The 25,533-nt window shown below is 44.3% G+C and overlaps 1 protein-coding gene across 23 annotated transcripts in view; it reads left to right on the plus strand.

Moving 5' to 3' along the window:
• Positions 1-25,533, plus strand: part of NRXN3 (neurexin 3) — a 2,233,908-nt gene that overhangs the window by 652,908 nt on the left and 1,555,467 nt on the right. For all 23 annotated transcript variants that reach the window (XR_015299916.1, XR_015299918.1, XR_015299917.1 and 20 more), the window contains one exon: positions 23,424-23,725. Coding sequence is in view for 18 of the 23 variants with exons in the window: in XM_086937585.1 (XP_086793711.1) it covers positions 23,424-23,725 (302 nt within the window). In the remaining 5 variants the exon portion in view is untranslated. The remainder of the gene's footprint in view (positions 1-23,423; positions 23,726-25,533) is intronic.

The following is a 25,533-nucleotide window of genomic DNA, read 5'->3' on the forward strand; positions in this document are numbered from 1 at the left end:
ATCCACCCTTCCATCCATCCATCCATCATTAATCCACCCACCTTTTCACACATCCATCCATCATGCATCCATGCAACATTTTATCCATCCATACATCCATCCTTCATCCATCCACCCTTTCGTCCTTCCATCCATACATCCATCCTTCATCCATCCACCCTTTCATCCATACATTCATCCTTCATCCATCCACCCTTTCATCCTTCCATCCATAAATCCATCCTTCACCCATCTACTGTTTCATCCTTTCTTCCATCCATCTATCCATCATCCATCCATCCATCCACCCTTTCATCCCACCATCCATCCATCCATCCACTCATCATTCATCCACCCACCTTTTCACATATCCATCCATCCATCCTTCATCCATCCACCCTTTCATCCATCCATTCACCCATCATTCATTCACCCACCGTTTCACACATCCATCGATAAGGATCCATGCAACCTTGTATCCATCCATACATCCATCCTTCATCCACCCTTTCATCCATCTATCCATCCTTCATCCGTCTACCCTTTCATCCTTCCATCCATACATCCATCCTTCATCCATCCACCCTTCCATCCATCCATTCAAACCTCATTCATCCACCCACCTTTTCACACATCCATCCATCATTCATCCATGCAACCTTTTATTCATCCATCCTTCCATTCTCCATCCATCTTCCCTTTCATCATTCCATCCATCCATACATCCTTCATCCATCCATCCTTTCATCCATCCGTCCACTCATCCTCCCACCTTTTCACATATCCATCCATCCTTCATCCATCCACCCTTTCATCCATCCATTCACCCATCATTCATCCACCCACCTTTTCACACATCCATCCATCATGATCCATGCAACCTTTTATCCATCCATACATCCATCGTTCATCCATCCACCCTTTCATCCATTCATCCACACACCTTTTCTGTGCCTCTCTCATGGGGGGAGCGGGGGGGGTCAGTATCTCTCTGCGTCTTCTTCCTTCTTCTTCCTCTAATATGGGAGGGTATCTCTGTGCCTCCCTGCTGGGGGTGGGGGCGGACAGGCTGTAACAACATCTCACCTGAAGAACAGACTCTCAGGCACATTTCTCCTGCACAGGCGCCAGGTATGAGGGTTCGTGCTTTGTGCTTTACAGGCAGGACCCACAGCTCCAGGCGCGCAACGTCCATTGAACTCAAAGGGCTACAGCCTCCTCCCCCAGCCACCCTCCCCTGCCCCCCATCCCTTCCCCTCCTCGTGTATGTGAGCCGGGCTTAAACACCTTCAGGGACACACACAAAGCCGCACCCCAGTACTTCACAGGTCTTTAAAAGACCTTTTACTTGTTAATGAGGCTTTGTTGTTTTTCACCCCTTGTTGTGAATTAGGCCTCCGCCGTGAGCACCCTCAATCAGCCGGACACCACTAAGGCAAACTGACAATCTGCGACCCCCTTCCCAGGACTTCACGGCCCCCTTGGGGGTCACGCCCCACAGATTGAAGACCCCTGGTCTAGGGGGTGGGGCCATGAGGATGACTGGCAGAGGGGGAGTGATAGGAGCACTGGTTGTCGGTACGTATGACGGTTTGGCCAGCACTCTCAGGCCGGCCAAACAGTCATGTGCAGTGAAGCTCTCTCCAACCACACTGCGTTGCTTGATTGGAGAGAGCAAGCACAGGCACCCAGTCTACCTGGTAGTGCAAATCCACGGTGCTCAGGCCAATCCTGATTCTGCTTTCATGCAGCGTCAGGATTGGTCCAGGGGATTCTGGGCGCCTGTGCCTGTAGTGCATGGTGAGGTAGCCAGAGAGGAGCATTGGAGCGTCGAACAGGTAAGTTTTTATGTTGTTCGTTCCCAGTCCACCCCTCTCCTTCCACCCGCCACTTTGTCCAGACACTGTCCGCTACTGCCTTTAACTCCCCCGCCCCCCGATAGCCGTACCACGGTAGTCTGTCTGCCCCAAAGCTGTTTTTCACCGTATGCAGCAGGGACAAGAGGAGCACGTGTTAGCTTGTATGTACAAGCACCCAGACATCCTTTCAGTGTGTTAACTCAAATTTGGAAAATCAGTTTGACTTTGTGTGTGTGTGTGAACCTGTAATCTGGAAGTCGTGCTGCATGTGTGCATCATTTGTATATGTGCCAGTTGTATGGGTGACTTTGCCTGTCGGCATTACTCACTGCCTGTATTTCGTCATATACTTGTACGTACCATATATCAAAATTGGAAAATAGTTAAAGCTGATGGCCACATTACTGAAAGGAACGGATGGCTTCATTTGTTATGGAAGGCAACGCGTCTGCAGAATATCAATGCTTGCAGCAGGAGATATCTGGCTGCTACAGTCCCCTCACATTGCACTTTAAATGTGTTTCTTCTTTGCCTCTCTTTCAGTGACATCCCCACTTCACGCCCCCCACCTGTTACCTGCACCCTCAAATGTCTTAGGTTATGATCTGCAAACATTCTCTTCTGGATTTTGCCTCCTATTCTTTTCTGCGTCATCTTGTCTCTCCAGCCTCTTGTGTAATTTCTTCTCACGTTTTATCCCTATCACATAACCTTATACCATCTCTCCAACTCTTCTTATCTCTCTTCTATTCTCTCTGGTTTTCCCTTCTCTCTTCCCTCTTTCTTTTCTCTGATACTCTCCTTAGCTTCCAAATTATGTTACCCAACCAAGAGCTCCCTACTACACTTCCTTGCTCCCCTTTAACCCGCTGCCTCTAATGCTTCTATGCCTCTCTTCACACCAGAGAGAGAGGCATGGGTAAAGTGGGCACAGGCCCAGGATTCCAGCCTTTTAGGGTGCCCCCTTGATATAGCTGGCTCTGTTCTACACACAGTCCAGTTCTGGTGACCTTAAATGATTTTTAAACATATAATGTCTTGAATGCTATTTTACTTTAATGTATTTTGAATACGGGTAATCTGTGGAGTCTGTAATAAACCTGTGGAGGTTTATTACAGACATTTTGTGGGGAAATGTTGTGTTTGTGATTTGCACCATTATGCAATATCAATTAAAGTTTTCATGTAGATTGAAACAGGACCTCGCATAGGAGGAATAGGAGGGGCATCACAAAAACTGGTCTGCAATGAAATTAGTGACCTACTGCTGCATCACACTATTAAATAACACATTACAGGTCCTGAATATAAGATGGAAGCATGTTTACAATTTGGACCAGTATGCCTGTGCACTGTCAATGACCTGGCCAAAGAGGGCATGAAAGAGACGTAATTGAATCATAAATTCAAAGCTGTCCTGAGCAGAGGCATTCAAAATACATTTGGCCCAGGGCCCTCAAAAACCTTAAGATGTCCCTGCTTTCCAATTTATATTCTCCCTTTTACAGCATCATCATTTCTCCCACTACTCTCCTCTCCTTTCTCTCCCAGCCTCCATTTCCCCCGGGTTCCCTGTTTCCTTTTCACCTCCCTCTTTCCCTTTCCTCAAGTTCTGTTTTTCATTTGCTCTCTTCCCTATCGCTTCCTCCAACTGCCTTTCAACTTTCCCTCCCCCACCCATCTTTCTCTCAGCGGTTCCCTCTCTCCTCCCGCTTCCTTTCCTCTCTCTTTCACAGATAATTATACCCCATTGAAGTACAGTAGCTACAGAACATCATCTTTGCAGCTGGTGCGGAAAGAAAATGCTAGCAACCATTTTATATTCAGTGGGAATGAAAAGAAGCTCTCTTTACCTCTTTCCAGTGGCTACCACAAGGCAACCACTGTAGATCATACACACCAATGATGTATTGCACACACTATGTGTTTGAAATGGGGTCTCTGGTTGGCAGTAGTTTGCACACTGTCCAAGTAGGGATCCTCACTCTAGTCAGGGTCAGTGAGTTACAACCTCAGAATAAACCGTGCCCCCCCTTTATAGTTTGGCAAGAGCAGTCAGGCTTATCCCCAGATGCAATGTGTACAGTATTTGTACACCCACACACAGTAAAACAGCAAAAACACCACAAAAGGACTCCACACAAGTTTAGAAAAATAGCCAATAGTTGTCTGGATAAAACAAGACCAAGACAAAAAAATCCAGCATACACAATTCAAGTTATACATTTTCAAAGGTAAATAAAGTTATTGTTCTTAGAAATCAATGGTTACGCTTTACCAGGACAAAGTACCTCAAATGCGTTAAAAATCAAAGACGATGCTTGGTGCAGATGAAATGCGGCTTCGTAAAAGCCAGTGTTGCGTCAGTTCCTTACTGCTATGCAGGTCGTTGGCATGGTGACGCCTGGGGACAGTGCATTGCGCAGAGGAGGTGATGCATCACTGTAGACAGGGATGCGTCAGTTCTTTAAGGTGGTGCAGAGTCGTTGAGCTGTCCATGTCCGGGGACAATGCGTAGCACAGGGCAGGTGATGCGTTTTTTGCAGGCATGATACCTCGGTTCCTTACTGCGGTGCTGTGTGAATGATGCATTTGGTGCCCAGAGACAACGCGTCAATGGTGTGTCGAAAGTAAAGTCACGCTGCGTTGATTCCAAGGCAGTGTTGGAGCCAGAGCAAATGCGTTCAAGTACTTCGGTGAATTGGTGCTCATGCACATGCAGCTGTGGTACTTTGGAGGCACTTTGTCAAAAGGTTGGGGCTTGCAGTGAAAGCCATAGTCATTGCATTGAGCAGAGACCACGCTTCAGTGCAAGCAGCGGCAATGCGATGAGTTTGGCGATGATGCATAGAATCCGAATGAGTCTTGGAGCTGATAAATTGATGATGGAGCTGATGTATTGATTTGTCTTCTTTTTGCACTTTAACCCACTTCCAAGGGCCCAAAACTGGAAATGGCACCACTTGGCAGAGCAGGGATCTCAGAAGAGTAGCCCAGGTGCTGGCAGATAGTCTTTGATGGCCCTGAGACTTCCAACAGGAGGCAAGCATAACTGAAGCCCTTGGAGAAACTTGAAAAGCAGGATGTAGAAAGCAAAGTCCCATCCTTTCAGTCCAAGGACTGATGCAGCAACCAACAGGCCAGCAAAGCAAACAGTAAAGTGGCAGTCCCTCATGACAGCAACACTGCTCTTCTTCTTGGCAGAATGTCCTTAGTCCAAAGTGTTCTGAGTATGTGGTGTCAGAGATCCAGCACTTATACCCAATTCGGCGTTTGATTTAGGCACTCTTCAAAGAAAGGTCTTTGGATTGCACAAGGCTCTGCCCTTCTTGCCTTGGCTCCAGATAGAATACAGGTGGTGGAGACATCTTTGTGTGGGGAAAAACACAGACCAATTCAGCTGTCAGTGACAATTCCCAACACCACTCTAGCTCAAGAAGGCCCATTAATCAGGTGATGGGCCATCAGGATATGCAGAGCACACCTCAGCTCCCTTTGTTTGACTGTCTAGAGTGAATGCACAAACAGCCCAGCTGTCACCCTCCCTCAGACGTGGTTACACAGGTAGGCAGAGACACAGAATAGTAAAGCAAGAGAATGCCCACTTTCTAAAAGTTGTTAAGTTAAAATGAGTAAACCAATCTACCATTCAGGGATTGGATGATATGAACTATCATAGGGTAATAGTGCCCATACGTGATTTTTATCCAAGCAAATTATTAGCTACTGTACAATCAATTATGAGAGTCCTTACTATTGGCCTCTACTAAATGAATTACACATTTAAGTTATAACAATTTGAAATGAACTCATCATAAACAAAAACAGAAAAAGGAGGGCGTGAGAGGGTGTATGTTTTTTAATGCAAATCTTATCTAAATAGAGCAAAAGAGGGTACAGAAGCATGTTTCGCATTAACAAAAAGTGGCTGAGAAGAACACTTATTTTCACATAGATTTTTTTCTCACAAAAACACTTTTGTAAAAAAACAATTTCTTGCATTAGATGAAAAGGAAAATGTCACTGCAGGACTGGATCAGTGTGATGACCTCCGCATCCTTTGACTAATAAGGTGCGAGCTATACCATACTATAAGAAGGATTGAGGCCGTCAAATACCGTGGGACTGCAAACACCCCGACTTCAGTTGGACAGATTCTTCTCATATTTGATTTTAGAGTATTGAAGTATTACCATGTCAGTGCAAACTGAGTTGCATTGAATACAGTCTAAATCTAAAATGTATTTGTTCCAAATGCTTTCAGTTCACATTTGAGTATCTTGTACTGAAGATGTTCTTGTAGGTGTATCCACAACAAAAGACTGAAACGTCGACACTCCCAACTCAATTTCATCCGCATTTGCATAGAGGAACTGCTCATTGTTTTTTAATTATGTTTTCCTTTCCATCTAATACAAGAAATGCTTTTTTACAGAAATGTTCTTGTGAGAAAAAAATCTATGTGAAATAAGTGTTCTTCCTAGCCACTTTTTGTTTATGTGAAACACCCTTCTGTACCCTCTTTTGCTCTATTTATATAACATTTGTATTTAAAAAGCATACACCCTCCTTTTTTCTGTTTTTCCTTATGATAAGTTCATTTCAAATTGTTATATTTTAATGTGTCATTAATTTATAGAGGTCAACTGTAGGGCTCTCATAATTGATTGCACACTTTCTAAAAGTGGCATTGGCAAATATGCAATTAAAAAACCAACTTCACTAAAATATGTATTTTTAAATTATGAGTCCAGAGACACACAACTCCAATTTTTTATCATCTACCAATACGAAGATACACTTGTAAGGTATTACAAGACAGATCCAAAGCTACCCTATGGGAGAAATATGCCTTGCTGAAATGAAGAATGAAATTAGCAGTATTTCACTACCAGGACATGTAAACTCACAGATACAGTTCCTACCTTAGGGGTGCCTTGAATTTAATAAAAGTGAAGGTTTGGGGCCTGGCAAGTCGGTGCACTTGCCTGGTCGAAATGGCAGTTTAAACTGCACACACATACTCTGCAGTGGCAGGACTCAGACATGTTTGCAGGGCTAGCCATGTGGGTGGCACAATCCTTGCTGCAGACCCAGTAGTAGCATTTGGCTTACAGGCTCTTGGGCACACCTGATGCACTGTACTATGGACTTATTGCAAGTAAAATAGGCCAATCATGGAAAAACCAAACACAATTACATTTTAGACAGCTAACCCTTCCACTTCAGTACTGGTGAGCAGTGGTAAAGTGCCCAGAGTTCTGAAGCCAACAAAATAAAATCCAGCAGACAGTCAAAAACAGGTCGTTGGAGGCAAAAAGACTGGGGAAACCAGGCATCAGATGCCAGGTCTAACACGATGCATATCCTAAACCACCGAAAGCACACACCTATTTACACATCACAATGCAGTGCAAGGACCCATACCATGCACACTGCTTTATGTTTTGAAAATAAATGAAGACTAGTGCACATTTGCTTCTGTACCAGTAACATATATCTAGCTTTGAAAGCAACAACAGGGATGATTAGCCAACTATCTGGCCTCAATTCTGGATTATTTGAAAACCAGGAGAAAATGTTGACATTGAGAGAATTATATTAGGCTACAAATTGACTAACAGGTAGAGCAACATAAATTGGCACTATATTAAAAAAGAAAAAGATTAAAAGTAAATCTGTTTGGGAAGACGGGAAGAAAAAGACAACCTATTAGTGAGTGAACTCAGACAATGGTTGGTGATTATGATGAGCCTCTTGGAGGTAATGACTGCTTTCTGAATTATTTCTAGAGTCAACTAAAAGATCGTCCTCGTCTCTTCACATTCCATGACACAGTTATTGTATCGACTGTACTAAATATCAGCCTGCGATACATGGATACCACCAGATTACACACTATCCTCAGGCCCCAACTCTTTAGAAGAGCCAGGGGTGACTTTCCTGATGACTGACAAGCAATTGGGCAGATGATGATAATCTATGACCATATCCCAATACACTGACATACCATAACATGTACAAAAACATAAGCAGGACCACTTATTGCAGCTATGGCAGAGTACATTGAACGAACAAAGCATTATAATACATCTTAAGAAAACAAGAAAGCATAACCTGTTTCCTACTTCTAAAGGCAGAGCTCAAATATTGCCTTTCACCTTGTTTTTTAGGACTGTGTAATGAGGCATAGCCCAACTGGGCCATCTTTGAAAATCCACAACAACAAAAGGTGATGAATGGAATTCTTGAATTAACCCCAGCCACTGGCAATCACTTAGGCCGCATCCCAGTCCATTGTGTTTCACCCATCATGCCATCTGTTTTGACGCAGCTATATGCAATCTAGTCTTGTCCCTGCTCCAATGGTAAAAGTCCAACCCAAACTGCGAGGTCATGTCCTCCTTGAACCAGAACTCAAGCAACCTAGGACTGGTTTTGATATGATTAGGGCTCATCAGCCAAGTATGTCTTGATTCCAGTGGCACAGTGAACCTCTGGAATCAAGCTATACCTAGCTGATGAGCCCTAAGTAGTGCATAATCGGTCCTAGGTTGCTTGTATTCCAGTTCAGGGAGGACCTCACCTGGCAGTTCGGGCTGGGCTTTCACCATTGGAGCAGGGTCAAGGCTGATTCTTTTTATATGGCTAGGTCCAAACTAAGGTGGCATGGTGTGCAAAATAACAATGGACTGCGATGCGGCATGAGGAATTATCAGTGGCTGAGTTTAATTCAAGGATTCCAAACATAACTTATTGTATACTTTAGTGTGTCGCCCTGAGTGGGGCGGGTATATCCAGACGTGGTACCTGTGCACACTGTGTCACTGGACTTAAGCTCTAACTGGCGGATGAGCCTAAGCTAGGGCAAAACTGGTCCTAGGTGGCTTGTTTTCCGGTTCAGGGAGGACCTGGCCTGGCAGTTTGGGCTGGACTGTTTCCATTGGAGCAGGGTCAAGACTCATTTGCATATGACTGGATCCAACTGAGGTGGCATTGTTTTCAAAATAAGAATGGACTGGGATGCAGCCCCAAGTAATTACCAGTTGCTGATATTAATTCAAGCACTCCATGTTTCACTTTTTGTAGATCTTTGAAAATCTGGACGAAAGATTGACATAAGGAAGAGTTCAGCAACTTTTTATCCCTGCACGAAATTGTGAGAAAGGTCTTAAAACAACACAAAGGGTGTAAACAAGAGTATCTTCTGTGTACAGTTCCTATTTCAAACAAAGAGGAACACAGGGAAACAAGCAAGTAGCAGGAAAAAGGAAGATGCAGGGTCAAAGCTAGAAAAGGGCATGGTCATGTAGTGCTTAACCCCTTCAGCGCTCGTGATGGAACCACTCCGTCACTACCCATGGACGCGCTGTGCTGGTGACGGAGTGGTTCCGTCACGGCGCGCCTGCCCCGCCCATGCTGCCGTGATTCCGCACCTGCGCGGCGGTTCTATTGAGCGGGCGGGGCCGTGACGGAACCACACCGTCACAAGCACAGCGCGCCCGCGGCTCGTGACGAAGTGGTTCCATCACGAGCATGGCGGCGCCGCACCTACCCCCTCCCCCCTAGCGCCGCGGCGGAGTTACCGCCGCGGCCAAGGGGTTAAAGGATGAGGTTCATGATAGAGGTTTTGCAATTAATTGCATTGATCATAATCAAAATAGTTACATTACCATCTACCTAATGTAGAGTAGCAAAAAAAATCCTACCTGTGCAGTGATCAGTTCTGTCAGTACTGCCCAGTAAGTGGTGGAGTTGGGCTTGGGTAGCCAATGTACTCGAATCATCTTTTTAAATCTAAGCGGCTCAGCAGTCTCAGTTGTTAATAGCTGGTCCTCTGACTTCACCACCTTTTGGTTCATTAAAGAAGTTCTAGACCTGCTTTCATAGGCCTCCTATTGTGGGGCTGGTGAGGAAATGTGCTATGTGTACCTACACCGGACAATTCGGTTTAGAAATGATATTTTCTTTGAACCTGGTGGCCAAGGAGGCCACCTGGGGCATTGATGTGCTTTGCATAATGCAGTGCATAAACAACAGGAAATAGCGCCTGTCAGACGTCTAATGTGGGGGTCAACATCATCACATAAGCACAATAAATGCTTGACATCCGCAGCCCCTCCATCTCTCTTCCATTATCAGAGACAATCACCGGAAGGAGCACATTCCCCCTGATTGCCTGCACAAACCAGACAAGACAGAAACGAAACAGTGAAAACTAGACAGGAACTAAACAGTGAAAACGGACTTCAGCACAAACAGATCAACCGAGGCATAGCTTGGAAATTGACACAGACAGTCGCACAGCAGGCTGTGAAGGTTAACCAGGAGTACTTTCTCACCCTCCTGCCGATGCTGCAAAAATAACCATGTCAAGGGAGATGGTGGAAAAGATGAAAACAGCAGCAAAAGTTACGGTGACGTGGTGGCTCTCCCATTTCAACATGTCACGGGATCTGAAGCATTAGAGCGTGAAAACAATATATTGAGTTAGAGGGAAGCGCATTTGTCTTCCTTCGGTGATGCCTCCGTTTTGACTTGCAGCTGTTTCATTGAGGATAATGCCTTGTTTCTTCTTTCTCCTTTCGGGTAATGAGCAGACCCTTCACCTTTCCGTAGGAGCAACAACCCACATTGCCCACGTCTAGAGAATCGAATTCAGCCATCATGGCAGCCATTAACTCTTCACTGCTCCCTGTGGTGAAATCCCCTCTCTGTGTGCCCTCCCCCTACTTCACAGCTGTTCAGAAAACAGCAAAGAGGCGCGGTCTAACACAGCTATTCAGACTTTTTTTTTATTTTTTATTAATGTGTATTGTTTCTTTTTATTCATTTTCCCATCCTCAACCCCACCTCCCGCCCTCAGCCGCCTGTCTCCTTGGGCTAATTGTATTTGGAGTGTGGCAGGAAAGGTCGGCTGTCAGAAATGGGTCTGTCCGCTGCTGATAAGCCAAGCACCATATCCGACTGGAGTCATTAGGCCCAGTGCTCTCTGTGGATAGGCTGACAAGGAGGGGCTGTGCTGCCGCAGAGGAGGCCAAAATGGCCCCTGCTCTGTTTCTCATGCGCAACCACAGCCTCGTCTGCGGGGGCAGCCATTTTGTAGTTAGAAAGAAGACACCTTCTGAACGGAAGCCTAGGGCCACAGAAGAATCCTCTCAATTCAATTATATTAAAATACACAATCTTTTTTTTTATTAAATGTGTTTCGTTGAGTTTTTTACGTGAAATAAACAATGATAATGCTCGGTCAAGACAATATAGTAGTTCTTGCATACATGCCAACATTTTAGGACAGGGACGTGGGAGATTTAAAATAAAAAATCGGGAGACTGAAAATTCCCCATTGACTTCTATTGTAAAAAATGCAATTTCAGGCGGGAGACAGCTAAAATAAAGCCCGCCTGAATCGAGTCTATTGGCAAGTATGGTTCTTGGTACATTATTCAGAATCTTGATCTTAAATATGCTGTTGTTGAATATACAGACTCTCTCATAGCAGCAGTGGCTGTATGTTGCCAGCTGGCTGTTTCCATAATTCAGAAAAGAATAACGGGATCCTATTTTTCCTCAAGATCTGCACACAACACTTTTAGTGACTGAATTCTAACCTGTTTGGTTTCACACAGAGTTTGCATGGGCTTCGCTCACACTGCACAATATTTCTCACAGTGTGTAATGTGTCTGAGTGATGTGAAGAGACACCGACGCGCAAGATCTACTAAAACAGACACACGGCGGGCGCAAAAGGCACACTTCATGATGAAGGCTTCATTTACTGGAGGAGGAACACAAACTATGTGCTCAGATCTCCACACACACACACAGTTACTGCACTGAAACATAACAAGCATTGTATGCTAAAACAAGACACTTGTCCATTTGACAAACACACATCATGATCTGAGGTGTGCACGCATTGTGGAAAGAAAAAGACACATGATGGGACCCTTAAATTCGGTGCTTAGACATGTAGCCCATTGGTACAATTTGTTGAGACACCAACTTTACGTTTAGGACATTGAAACACCCTACCAATATGCAGATGTGGTTTACTACATATACTAAAACATGTGCTACATTGGGAAGTAAACAAAGTGCGCATCAGCCGCGATGTGTTGGTACCGATCCTTGTAACGGAGGTGATATGCTGGATCTGTTGTACGCAGCAGAAGTGATACATTAGTTTGATAGCGGATGGCTCGGTTCCCCTGGAACTATTACCTTAGACCCACTTCCAAGGAACCAGGATTGGGGTGGCACCAATTGACAGGGCAGATTCACAGATGGCAAAGTCTTGGTATAGCAGCAAGGTGGCTTGAAGTATTTTATGTCCATGAGACTTCAGATCAGGAGGCTATGCAGCTAGGCCTTGTAGTCCCTCTGGGTTCAAGTGATGCAGGTCCAGTCCTTCCCACCCAGGCAGGGGAACAACAGGCAGCATGGCAGCATAGTGAGGCAGGAGTCCAGCAGAGTGACAGTCAATCAGCAGCACATCAGCACTTCTTCCTGGCAGAGTCTTACCAGGTCCAAAAATGTAATATCGAGTTGGTATCTGAAGTCCAGTAGTTATACCAAGCTGTGCCTTTGAAGTGGGGGAGACTTCAAAGACACAGCCTATTGAGGTGTAAGTGACTCTGGGCCCGGCACTTCCCTCCCATCCTGTGAGGATGGCCCATCACGTAACACCTAAGATCCCATTGTATGTGGCTGTCTAGGGGGAAAAAACAAAGCCCAGCTGTCACCCACCCCAGACATGTGGTAAGATACAAGCAACAAGCCCTGAATGGCTAAAATAGAAAAATGGCAACTTTCTAAAAGTGGCATATTTGGAATTGCAATTTAAAATCCGACTTCACCATAAGTTGTGATTTTAACTTGTGATTCCAGAGACAACAAATTTGGATCAGGTATATGTTTCCATTTGGGAATTACACTCATTAAATGTACTAAGTTAATCCCAATGTTATCCTATATTAGGTATACGCCTTGCTGTAGTGAAAAACGAATTTTAGAGTTTTTCAATTCCAGGACGTATACAACTTAAAAGTACTTGTCTTGCTTTTTGACTACATTGCACCATGCCCTCTAGGATGTCCATAGCCTACCTAAGGGTGGCTTATAAGTATGAATAAGGAAGGATTGAGCCTGGCAAAGAGTTTATGTTACCAGGTTAAACAGCAGTGTATACTGCACACTCAGGTTCTGCATTGGTTGGCATGAGACATAGTTAGAGGGTGGCAAAAGGAGTGGGTGGGTGGCAAAAGGAGTGCTGCAAGCTCACTAGTAACGTTTAATTTACAGGCCATGGGCATATGTAGTGCACTACACTAGGGACTTATACATAAAAAAATTATGAGAAATAGGTATGAGCCAATATAACTATGTGTAGAGACCAGAGCACATGCACCTTTTCTCTCAAAGTCCTAAGGCCAACAAAAATGAGGTCAGAAAAAGTGGAGGAGGAAGGCAAAAAGTTTTGGGCTGACCCTGCAGAGAGGACCATTTTCCAACAGTATGGTAGAGCTTGTGCTGCCTAAGGGTGTCCCAATAAATATTTGCATGCTACTACATCAGTGCCAGGACATGCGTCAATGTTAACCAAAAACACTAGTATACTGGGAGCTCTCATTAATAATAATATTTTTCATTTATATAGCTTGTACCACAAACAGAATTGCATATTTGCACTTAAGTAATGGGTGTTCTTGCATTAGCACAATGGTAATTATTTTACCTATCCTGGAAAGATCTTATGGGGGTTTCAACTTATGATCTGTATCTTGCAAACAGCCAGCACTCAACTGATCTATTGCCCTGGTTTTATGAGTTGTTATTGCTTGAGCAAGTGATCCTTTGGTTAATTTCAGTAACCAGGCCTAATGGCTCTTCTGCATTCTTATACACGTAAACTGATTTTTCTTCATTCTAATTTCACTTAGTGCTCCGTCGGTTTGGTTGGTTTGCTCATGTATGCTTTGATAACTGTCATGGCAACACAAAACATATACTGACTCTGCCCCACCTGCGGTGATCAAACTTTGAAAACCAAAAACCAGGAGATGCAATAAGATATAAAAATTGGACTACCATTTTGCAGTGATTAAGGAGCAGAAAATTACTTACCAGCCAGCTCTCACCAACAAAATAGAGGGAGAAAACAAAATTAAATACAACTTTGATTAAAAATATGATGTAAATTGCTTCTTTATGAATTTCCCTGAGGTACATACGAAGGCTTATCTTCCATGACAGTACATCTGGCATATTTGCATATTTTTATGTGACTATGTGACAGAACTTGAAAATCTAAGTATGTCCCAGCAAATCTTGGACATCTGAACACCCTAGCTAGACTCCCCTCTCTGTCCATCCAAAGGTATCGGCATGTCATTCCATTTGAAACTCAAGTGGACGGTTCACGTCTATTCAACCTGACAGCATGGAAGATGCAACTCCACCTTGAGGCATCCTTGAACATCAAAAAAAAGCAAGGCCTTTGGAGTTGACCATGAGTGTGTATTAGAGGATGAATTACATGCAAGATCTGTCCACGATTAATTTGATCACAGTGACTCTGATCCAGCGAGGTCCTAATGTGAATCCTAACAGTACAGATGAGACATATAAGAGGTCAAAGTTTCCAACACTAGAAAATGATGCAACAAAAACTCAAAAGAAGAAACACTTCTTGTTAATGGAAAAAACAGAAATACCTTCATGCCCAAGAAAAGAAACAGAAACAATACTTGCCATTCTATGCCCCGATTGCTCCCCGATTGCTTGTAGGGAGCACAAAGCTCTTAGTGGCTCCGAAGGCAGTTCCTGTTTCATTGTACCCTACACACCCACATGCCAGACAGTACAAATATGGAGGATAGACAACGATTCTGTAGCTTGCCTGGCTCATCCATGGTATCAGAGGTCAATCAATCAATCAATGCCGAAACCCGATTGATAGTTTTAAGTTTGGTATCAAAAACCGTATAACATAGACATTAACAAAGTCAATAAGTATAATGGCCCATTCTAAATTGTTTACTTTGTTTTAAAACAGAGCAACATTCAAGTACAACAAAAATTAAAAACGTAGAAGAAAAGTAGGAGGTCTGTCTAAATTGATTCTTGAGAGTTCAAGCCCAAGCCAGGCGTTCCTCCTTCTCCTCCCTCCCCATGGATAATATCACCGTGTTCGCTGGGGATCTGAACGGTGGGTGGAGATTATTCAAACATGGATCAAAGCCACCTTGCAGGACCTTAAAACCTTACAATCTGTACCGACAGTGGTAGGTTTGCAAAACACAATACATTATATTGTCTGGTTTTATTATAACATCCTGTTTGAAGGAGCTGGCAGTGGCAACCCTATAACCACAAAAGTTAACACCTTGGCTGCTTGAGATATGAGCTCGTCATGAGCACCGAAGGGGTTAAAATGTTGGTGTTTTTGTTTGATTCCTCTTTATCCTTTGAAGATCAGCTCATGTTTTACTTAAATATTGCACTTATTGCACCTGCTTGGTCAGGAAACTCTGTAGTGAAAATGAAGAGTCCTGGGACATAATTGCTCATGGCATTGTCAGTTTGAATCAATGATTGTTGCAGTTGGTTTCTAAAGACAATCAAGATGCTGCTGTAGGCTTCATAAGATTGAGAATAAGTGGTAAGAGCAGTGACAGGTGTAGCCATCCTATGTCCCATCCTTCATGCTTTGCATTGGCTCCAGAATTATTTTCCAGGTATTGTGAATTTCCATAAATGATTACACCAGGTAGGTCTGGTACCTTAGACTAATTCCATTGGCTGGGATGCACCTCGAGGATATTTGAGGTGCGCCTAACCAGGCTGTACATGATAAGTGCTTCACATGGGAATGGATGGGTAGGACTATGCTAACATTAGGGTAAGGTGGCCACCTTATTCTAGGCCATTATGGACACAGTTTGCAGTCTTGAACTTTTTTACTTAAAAATCATCGATTCCAGGCTTGTCAGTCCAATAATTCAATGGACACAATACAAGACTACAATACTCAGGATGCATTAGGCCATCACAGAAAAGTCTGTGAATGGAAACACGTGTGTTATGATTTTGACGGAGGTGATTACACTACATAAGAGGCACAACTTTTGAAAGATATGCCCACCCCCAATAAGGAAGACAGCAGATCTGAAAACAATTAAGACTGAACACTCTGCTTTCTCCACCTTGTTGAATAAGTCCTGGTGATGGAAGCAGGAAGATACTACAGGGTTTAGACACTAAATTAATGGCGTACATTTGGATTAGGATTTGGAGGGTAAAGCTGGAGACTAAGGCCCCCATTAGGATGGCGGGCGCATCGCCCCCGCCAGGCCGGCAGGAGCCACCACCGGCCTGGCGGGGACGATCCGCCCGCCATCCATGCCGGACTGACCGCCCGCCATATTAGCATGGCTGGGGGGTCCGTGGCGGACGGAAAGACCGTCCGCCGCTTTTTTGGCCCGGTCGACTTGCGACCGGGGCGGAAATGGTTTATATGGTGGCGGTGTCTATCAGACACCGCTAGCCATTTTTGGATGGGCATTTACCAAAGGCATGCAGAGTCTACTTTTGGGGCCCGTTGCGGGCCACCAAGGACTCCGAGGGGGTGGGGGGTGCATTTCAAAGGACAACGTGGCAGGCACCGCGCGGTGCCTGTCACGTTGTGCTTTGAAATGCACAACATGTATTTTTAACATGGCGGCCGGCGGTGCAATCAGCACCGCCCGCCGCAATGTTAAAAATACAGAATGCGTCCGCCACTGTGATGGGCGCATCCTAATTCCCCCTACGGCACCCCTCCTTATGGCGGGCGGTCCCTTTCCATGATGGGATGGCGGGCGGGCAAAGTCCGCCCGCCATCCTAATGGGGGCCTAAGTGCGACAGAAGCCAATGTTACCATATGTGTGCCGTACTATCAAAGGGAATGTAAGCAACGCAAGCAGAACACAATGATGCTGATGTATGAATACTAGCAGCATGGGCAGAACCCTGGGGAACAATGAGATGCCAGAATGTTAAGTTCCTCTAGAAAGAGGAGGGAAGAAACGTGCATTGCTTGAGACACAGGACCACTTCCTCAATGTGACGTCATTGTATAACTTCAAGCTCACCCATTCACTCTATCACTAGGTGTTAAAGCTACTGCATCTATACTAGGCAACCCCAAACCCACTCATCACACCTTTTGTTGGGGAAAATAAAAATAATCCCACTTCCCTTTGGTTTACACATTTTTAGGGAAAAGCTTCAGGATTTAATGGTACCTTAGAACTCAAAGGTAACCGAGCAGTCCTAGCTGTAAATACATACCTACCCTTTTGTTGTGATGATGTAAGGTCTGGCTGCAGAACTTTTCCTAGAGTTAAATGGGTACTGATGGAACAGCCCCTAGTTCCAGTGACCATTTTGCACACTAAAAAGTGAAGTGATGCTGACTCCGGGCTGGTAGACTCGAAGTGGCCTGGAGTAGCCCTCACTGGCTAATGTACACGTCTTGGACTGCCATCCTATCGGGTCTCTGGGATTCAGAGGTCAGTGAGTGAAAAACAAAAACCAAGCAAATCGAAGAGGGAAAAATATGAACAAATCGAATGTTCTCACATCGTGGGAGCAATAAACGTGATCACGCGGTTAAAAGCAAAATATTAAAAACATTTCATATTTTGTTTCAGGCCTCTCATAAATCTTGAGGCACGCTGAAATATCCGACACCACAGGCATGCGGCTGAGGGTGCCTGGAACCATCCAGGGGGCAACACTTGCTTTCCATAAAGTAATTGCCTGTCACTCTGCCGCGTTATAATTGATATCAATCTCAGATGGCTGCCGCGGAGGGAGAGCGGCAATATGTGCTGGTCTTCGCCATCGCGCGATCGGCCACCAGAGGCCTAGCGTGTAATCACAGCCAATAATTGGACGCAGAAAACAGCAGTCGCCGTGTTGAAATCCATACAGGCGACCACTGGACCATTGTATAGCACCTGCAGCTGTCAAAGCGGCTGGCCTGGCTTCGACTCACCCCCTGCTCTTGTGCGGTGGGTGACCTTGGCGGGGGACGTGGCGTCCATAAGGCGCTTCTCCTGGGCTGCGCCAGTGGCAATAATGGACGCGGCACCTCTATGGGGGCGTTAACTGAGTGATCCCACGCCCCTCAAACTTGTAAAATGCAGAGTCAGTAAGTAGAGTCTGGGAACTGAGGGGGCGGTGTTCACAAGTAGAAGCATACGGTAACGACACGGTAGCACCATCAAGCGTGACTTCACTTCCGCTTTTTTTCTGTGTCTATCATTTGTCAACATGCTGTGTTTTGGTCTAATTTTACGTTGATTAGCCTGAGCCCTGCCTGTTATACCACCTTGTTTAATACAGCTTTCTGCCAAATCAGGTCCAATATTACAAATGAGTCTGTTCCCTAAAGTTTAGAATTAGAACAATTTCCTAAACTACTTTACTATCCTGCCTTGTCTGGGAGTAGTAAGCATTATACGAATGCATCATTATACAAGAGATTCTGCAATCCCTGAATAAAAACCTGTCTCTAATTTCTTTATGATAGGCGACTTGTGAAGCACCCAGTTGCCGAATATAAAGAAAGGATGTCAGAAATCATCTGTAATAACTTATTAAAGTTGAATTCGGTAGTCACAATGCTTACTGCCAGAGACAGCAGCTGAGGGGAAAGGCAGGTCAGGTCACAAAGTGTAATTAAAGCAGCTGTTTGAACAAAAACAAAATGTTGCTTTTCTTTCTTTGATTTTAAAGCTTATGGTGACAAGCAGAAGGGGGATATTTATGGCAACATATTTATTTTATCCCCTTCCCTGCGGGGGTAATTCCCCCGCTGTGCTGGGGGAGAGGGGGGCGCGCACAGCGCCCGCATGCTCATGACGAGCTCAGCTCGTCATGAGCTACAGTGCTCCTGTGCTCATGACGAGCTCAGCTCGTCACAGGTGCATTGGTTCCCGTGGAACGCTCAGCACAGCAGGGAAATTCTCCCCGCATCTGAGCGTTCCACTGCCCATAATGAGCTGAGCTCGTCATGAGCACCGGAGCACCGTGCCTCATGACGAGCTCAGCTCGCCATGAGCATGCAAAAGGTAAAGTACTCTGTAGGTAATTATGGAAAAGTGAAAATCTGCATGTTTCTACACATTCCGAGCTACTGTGTACACAAAAATAAATAAGAAAAACATACTTGCATTAAACGGATTCTAATATTGTTTTGCTAAAAATATCTAACAACTTTTTTTCCGTCTTTAATTTTGCACTACCATTTCTATTTTTATCCTTCATATTTGCAAACATGCTCTCTCTTTCATATGAAAGACCTATACATCAGTAATTTAAGTGGTTTGTGGGAAAGGTTATGGTGTGACCTTATATTATACGGGAAATGCTACCCATGCACTGCATAATAAGGATATCATAAGTGTACTCAGAGTTTTCAAAACCTTATAAAGGAACTCAGCCTTTTTCATTTATATAGCCATGGAACTCCTTTGTTGGGTGCAATATCCTTAGAAAGTACAGCAGGGGGTACTTTATCCCAATATAATGCTCAACACTCTGTTCCAGCGTCAAAGAATTGGCCATTCAAAGAAATTGGGTTACTAGTTGGGGGGCCCTTCCCAGGGAGCCACCACAATTCTTCTCACAAACAGACCCTTAATTATCCTGTGCTCAGCCCTTGGATAGTTTGGCACAGAGCAGTCAGGCTTGACTCAGAGGCAACTGACCACAAAAGGAGCCTACAACAGAATTATAAAATAGAGTAATTTTAATAAACAAAACAAGACTAAAATGACAAAAATCTAATTAGTAGATCTGGAGGTATTAAAATGTAAAGAATTTTGTGAAAACACTGCCAAAAGACATTAAGCGCCAACTGTCGATATCTGGTCATGCCAGACCTGGGGAAAATTCCCAAATTGAGGCGAACCGTGAAGGAGCGACGGCCAGCTACAAGGACTCAGTTAGGTCAGCCGAACAGAGTACCTTAGATCTTGGTTGGGGAGCAGTGCCAGGATCCATATCGAATTGATACATTGCACTACCGAAGCAATGCGTCGGTTCCGAGGTGCGACGAGGTTGTGGTGGGAGGTCCTGCATAGTCATTGAGGCTCCTGCCATCCGATGTAAAGTCCGGAGTCGAGGAGTCTAGGATACACCATGAAGTCAGGGCGATTCGTAGGTTCTGAGAAGCTGTCATGCGGAGTCCGGAATTATCCTCCAGGCTGCTGTCGATGAAGTATGCGAGGGCCTAAGCTGAGGCTGTGTCATGCAGCAGCGCTTCGGATGCTGCAACAGAGTGTGGTATAGGTTTTTGTGGTGGTTACTATCCACTTAGTAGTGGCGATGCGTCGGTTCTGCTCAGGGTTGTGCCGTGCAGCAGTGGAGATGAGTCAGTCCTGCTGGATCCACAGAGGCTGCCAGAGCACCTTAGGCCAAATTTCAAGGGTCCAGGATTAGGGTGGTGCCACTTGGCAGGGTAGACTCAAAGATGGCAGAGTCCAGGAGCAAGTTTGTTTGAGCCTTCAGTTTCTGAGGCTCAAGTCAGGAGGTCAGCCAGCTAGCACTTTGAGGCACTCTGGGGTTTTGGATTCTAGAGATGCATGTCCAGTCCTTCTCACTCAGGCAAGAGGGAAGCAGGCAGCAGGTCAGCACAGCAAGGCAGCAGTCCAGCAAACCAGTAGTCCAGTAGTCCAGCAGGGCAGCCGTCCAGCAGAGTGCCAGTCCTTCAGCAGCACAGCAGTCTTTCTTCCTGGCAGAGTATCCACAGGTCCAGAAGTGTACTGAAGTTGTGGTATCTGAGGTGCAGTACTTATACCCACTTATGCCTTTTAAGTGGGGGAGAAGCTTCTAGAAGTTTCCCTTTGAAGCCCCAAGACATCCTGCCTCCGCTGTACTAGCTCTAGACCAACTATAGGAGGGATGCCGACTTTTGTGTGGTGGCACGATATAACCAATTCAAGTGAAAGTGACGCTGTGCCCATCTCCTCCCTCCCATCTTGCTAGTGATGACCCAAGCAGGCTCATCTAAGCTCCCTATTGTGTGTGGCTGTCTAGGAGGAATACAAAAAGTCCAACTACCAGATACAACCAATCATGTGCCCCTGGTACAGGCCACAGGCACTAAATGACGGAGGCAGTACAATTCCAAACTTCTAAAAGTGGCATATTAAAAATTATAATTAGAGTCTTTGCAGTAGTGAAAAACGAATTTAAGAGTTTTTCACTACCAGGTCAGGTAAAAACTTAAAAGTACAAGTCCACCTTTTTAAGTACACTGCAAACTGCTTTCTGGGTTGCCCTGGGCCTACCCTAGGGGTAATTTATATATATTAAAAAGGAAGGCTTGGGCCTGGCTAAAGATTTATTTTTCTAGGTCAAAATGGAAGTTTTGAAACTGCACACACAGGCTGCAATGGCAGACCTGAGGCTTGTTTACAGGGCACTTAAGTGGGTGACATAATCAGTGCTACAGTCCCACTAGTAGCATTTAATTTACAGGCCCTCAGCATTTACAGTGCACTTTAGCACTGGTTAGCAGTAATAAAGTGCGCAGAGTCCTAAGGCTAGCAAAAACGAGATTAGCAAAAATGGAGGAAGAAGGCAAAAAGATTGGCGGAAGACCACCCTAAGCCGGACAGGTCTAACAAGCATGCTTGTTTTTTTAATTCCACTATTTACATTTTAAACCAACTCATTTGTTTATTAATTAGACCCCCTTGTTGATATTGGACCAGTGATAGGCTGAGCAAGCTGTGTTGGAATTCAAATCTGTGAATTAGTGGAAGCACATGGAACACAGCAGCAGATAGGTAACCCATTGAGCTATCTTTATTAACATTAGAGCGGACTCTCCTCCATGGCTTCTGAGGTAAAAGCATGGTAATTATGTAAACTCCTCGTAATTGTTCCAAGCAGCAAGGTCCACCCCCTACAGAGCAGCGAGGATAGCATTGATACAGTGAGCAGAGTCTTTAATCCAACAAAATCGAATTCAGAAAAACAGGAGTGGTGAAGGCAAAAAGTTTGGGGTGACCATACAGCGAGGGCCAGGTACAACAATTTATTGTTAGAACAGGGTCTAGATTATGAAAGAGTCAGATTCTTATAGTTGGTTTCAAAAGTATCCCTTCAATATTTGCAAAATCTGCCTAGGATTGAGAGACCCAGTCCTAGAGAGCATATAAGGATAGCAGTCACATTCATTATGCCCCCGAGACCATCTGCACTCGATGAGCCATCTGCTGAATCACCTCATCCATGGGCTCAGAGTTGGATTACGAAGGCTATGCACACCATCTTTGCCACAGGGAAATCATCAAGGAGCGAATGCTTAGTCATTCTGTGTGCTCAGCATCTGATGGCAAAGATGGCATATATATATATGAGAATGAGTGGGGAATTGTGACCCTAGCAACCTCCCACGTGACCCCTAAGGGAAACAGCAAATACAACAACCGCAATGCGGGCATAATAACAAATGCGTCTGAACCATGAATTACATTTACAACGCAAGTCAATATAACGACATGCGTTAGGTCAAGCGGCGTTGAAATTTAAAGTTCAATGCTTTCCCTACTGTTTTGGTGACAGGAGTTGGAATAGTAAATTATACCATGCCAAAGTCCAGCACCCCCCTAAGGCAAGTCGTTGTAATGACTTGTGTTGTAAATGGAATGAGTGGTTCAGAAACATTGGTTGTTCTGCCTGCGTTGTTGAGGAACGCATGGAAAATGAATGCGTGGTTGTGTCATACACCTGAACCCTATAGACTGCTTTTGTGAGATTCTGAAGTTACTACTACATTTAATGTATTTTTTAGCAGCTTTAAGGGGGCAGTTCAGGATTAAAGGATGTTTGGCATTACTACCTGTTATGTTGTAGGATGGAGTCAAATGCTGTGCGACGTCCCTTTTCCTACGACAGTGCTTTGGTACAAGGACACCAGCCTGCCGAGGCCAGACATCAGATGCAAAATGATTACCTGATATGACTCCGGAAAGCAAATATATGAGTGGTTTACTAAGATACCGCGCCTTTAATACTATCAGCCAACAAGAAATCATAGTCTGGGACATTGTATCTGTTAATAATTTTGTCTTTAATATCTCTGTTTGGAAATTCTGGTAATCCGATATTTCCTGATTAATTTTTGCACCATCACGCATTGGACGTATCTACTTTATTCAAGCATCGTACTGTAGTGTCAATCTTCAGCCATTGATATAAAGTAATATTCTCTCTTCCTTATAAAAGGCATATGAACATCTTATAGGCACTATGTGCTCATAATTGACATGCTCCCAGTTACTACTTCTGTAATACTGCGAAGATCAATGCGGAACGAGTGTAAGGCAGTAACACGTGTCTCTGTTTTTTGGGTTGTTTTGGGATGTTGTAAATATGTAAATTTCCTCATGCTGCTTTACTACTCTGTGTTCACTGTTTAGAGTGGAGTTCAATTGAGTGGCATTCTCATTTATGTATTGTGTATATATGGACTGCTCACTGGTGATACCTGCTGATAAACCTCTCTCCTTCTGTTTATGCAGCGCGAGAGGACAACGTGGCCACATTCCGTGGCTCGGAGTACCTGTGCTACGACTTGTCTCAGAACCCGATCCAGAGCAGCAGCGACGAAATCACACTGTCATTCAAGACCTGGCAGCGCAACGGTCTCATCCTGCACACGGGCAAGTCAGCTGACTACGTGAACCTCGCCCTCAAGGACGGCGCCGTCTCACTCGTCATAAACCTGGGCTCAGGCGCATTTGAAGCCATTGTGGAGCCAGTCAACGGCAAGTTCAACGACAATGCCTGGCACGACGTGAAGGTGACACGCAACCTGCGGCAGGTAATGACGAGCCAGAGAGGGCCTATGGAATGCTATTCAGCGCTGTCCTACACCAATAGTGTAAATAAATAGTGTGTGTGTCAGGAAGACTAGAGGGAATGTGTTCACACATGATTGCTCAGGGAATGTCTACTCTGAACCAATGAAAAATAATTTGGTGGTTTGGACTTGGATATTAGGAGTGGGACAGCATCAAACCTAACTATTTGGGGCTCTAAATTTGGTGGTTAACTGAGCTCCCATGACCTAAATGGAGTGGTGATAACACTATAAAGTAAGCAAACCTACCAGTTACTAAAAAAGCACACACGATTACCTGAGCAATATCAACTTGGCTAAGGGATGGAACACAATAAAATAGGATTAATGTCAACCCTTTACCTTGCAAAGGAAAAGACTCACTCAAAGAGAAAGATGCACCCATGTTCAGTTGAGGACATGTCCAAATCCCTTAGATCTCGTTGAGGCAAACCTTGATAGCACATGGGATTGAGAGGAATATCTCAGCTCTTCATCTTCAACACAGAGTTCTGTTTCTACGATTCATTCTGAAATGGCCTCTGCAGAGGAATAATCAACACCATGCTCATTTTTTCTGTCTTTGTACTCTACTTTCTTTTGACTTCAGTTCCCATCCATTTGAATGTTCATCATTTGTATCACTGTTCAAGAGCGGAGTTCTTTATGTTGAGGTTCTCCTCTGGAGGTAGGATGCTGGTTTAGCTCTTTCTACTGTTTCTGTTTCTAAGCAGATCATAACCCTTGAGACTGTCAAGAGAGTCGGAGCTTACACATTAGGAGTGATCTTAAAGAAAATTAACCATCAGAAGTTTAACCCTTTGTGTCCATCATGAGTTCAATATCAGCCCTTGCTAAGTAGACAGCCCATATTAGGCTTCTTTGGGCTCCCTGTCCTAAATTTCCCACTGAACTTGTCATTGTGTGCCTCTTCTCCATACTCAATTGGCCTTTGGGTATACTCCTGTCTACGCATTTTGTTTGTGTTAGTCTCACCCCTCTACCTGTTTCCTGTCTCTGATGAGATAGTGTATGTGTTCTTTGTCCTGAGAGCAATCAGTCCCAATTAATATATTAGAAAATCACTATGCTTTTTCCAGCTGAAAATAAAAATGAGGTTCCCAAAACGTCAATCGTATCCAAAGCCAAACAGGCTTTGAATTCTAGTTCCCCGTGTCATCAAAACAGCCAAGATAAAGGAAACTATGAGAAGTAAATCAACCGAATAAAACACTGATAAGAAATTAATATTTGCTTTTTGTGTACATTTGCTCTGTACGTATGACACTATCAGACATTTGTTACAAGAATTTTTTTTGCAAATATTTAAAAATCTACTCCTACTTAATTTGGGCAGTTCTGTAGAGCAAATGAGTAATGTGCCTTGATCTGTAGTGTTTTTCAAGATGTCTGTTAAGTTTGAGAATACTGGTAATAAATAGAACAACAGTGATGTGATAGCAGCCGGGGCACACTGAGGTATGTTAATACCTCCATCGTCCGTACTTAGACCATTACTTTAACAAGACCATTTTTTGATGCACCATTTTTTTACTTGACCATTATATAGAATTGACCATTATTTCATCTTGACTTTTACTTCAACTTGACAAATGTTCTGATCAGACCATTACCTCGATATAAACAATAGTTCAACTTGACTGTTTTTAAAACGTGAACATTATTTTGACTTGACGTTACTTCAACTTGAACATGTTGAAGCTGACCATCACTACTTCAATGTGACCATTAATTTGACCTGACCATGATTTCAAATTGAACATTACTTC

The sequence above is a fragment of the Lissotriton vulgaris genome, chromosome 9 (assembly GCF_964263255.1).
Source record: "Lissotriton vulgaris chromosome 9, aLisVul1.2, whole genome shotgun sequence".
Classification (NCBI taxonomy): domain Eukaryota; kingdom Metazoa; phylum Chordata; class Amphibia; order Caudata; family Salamandridae; genus Lissotriton; species Lissotriton vulgaris.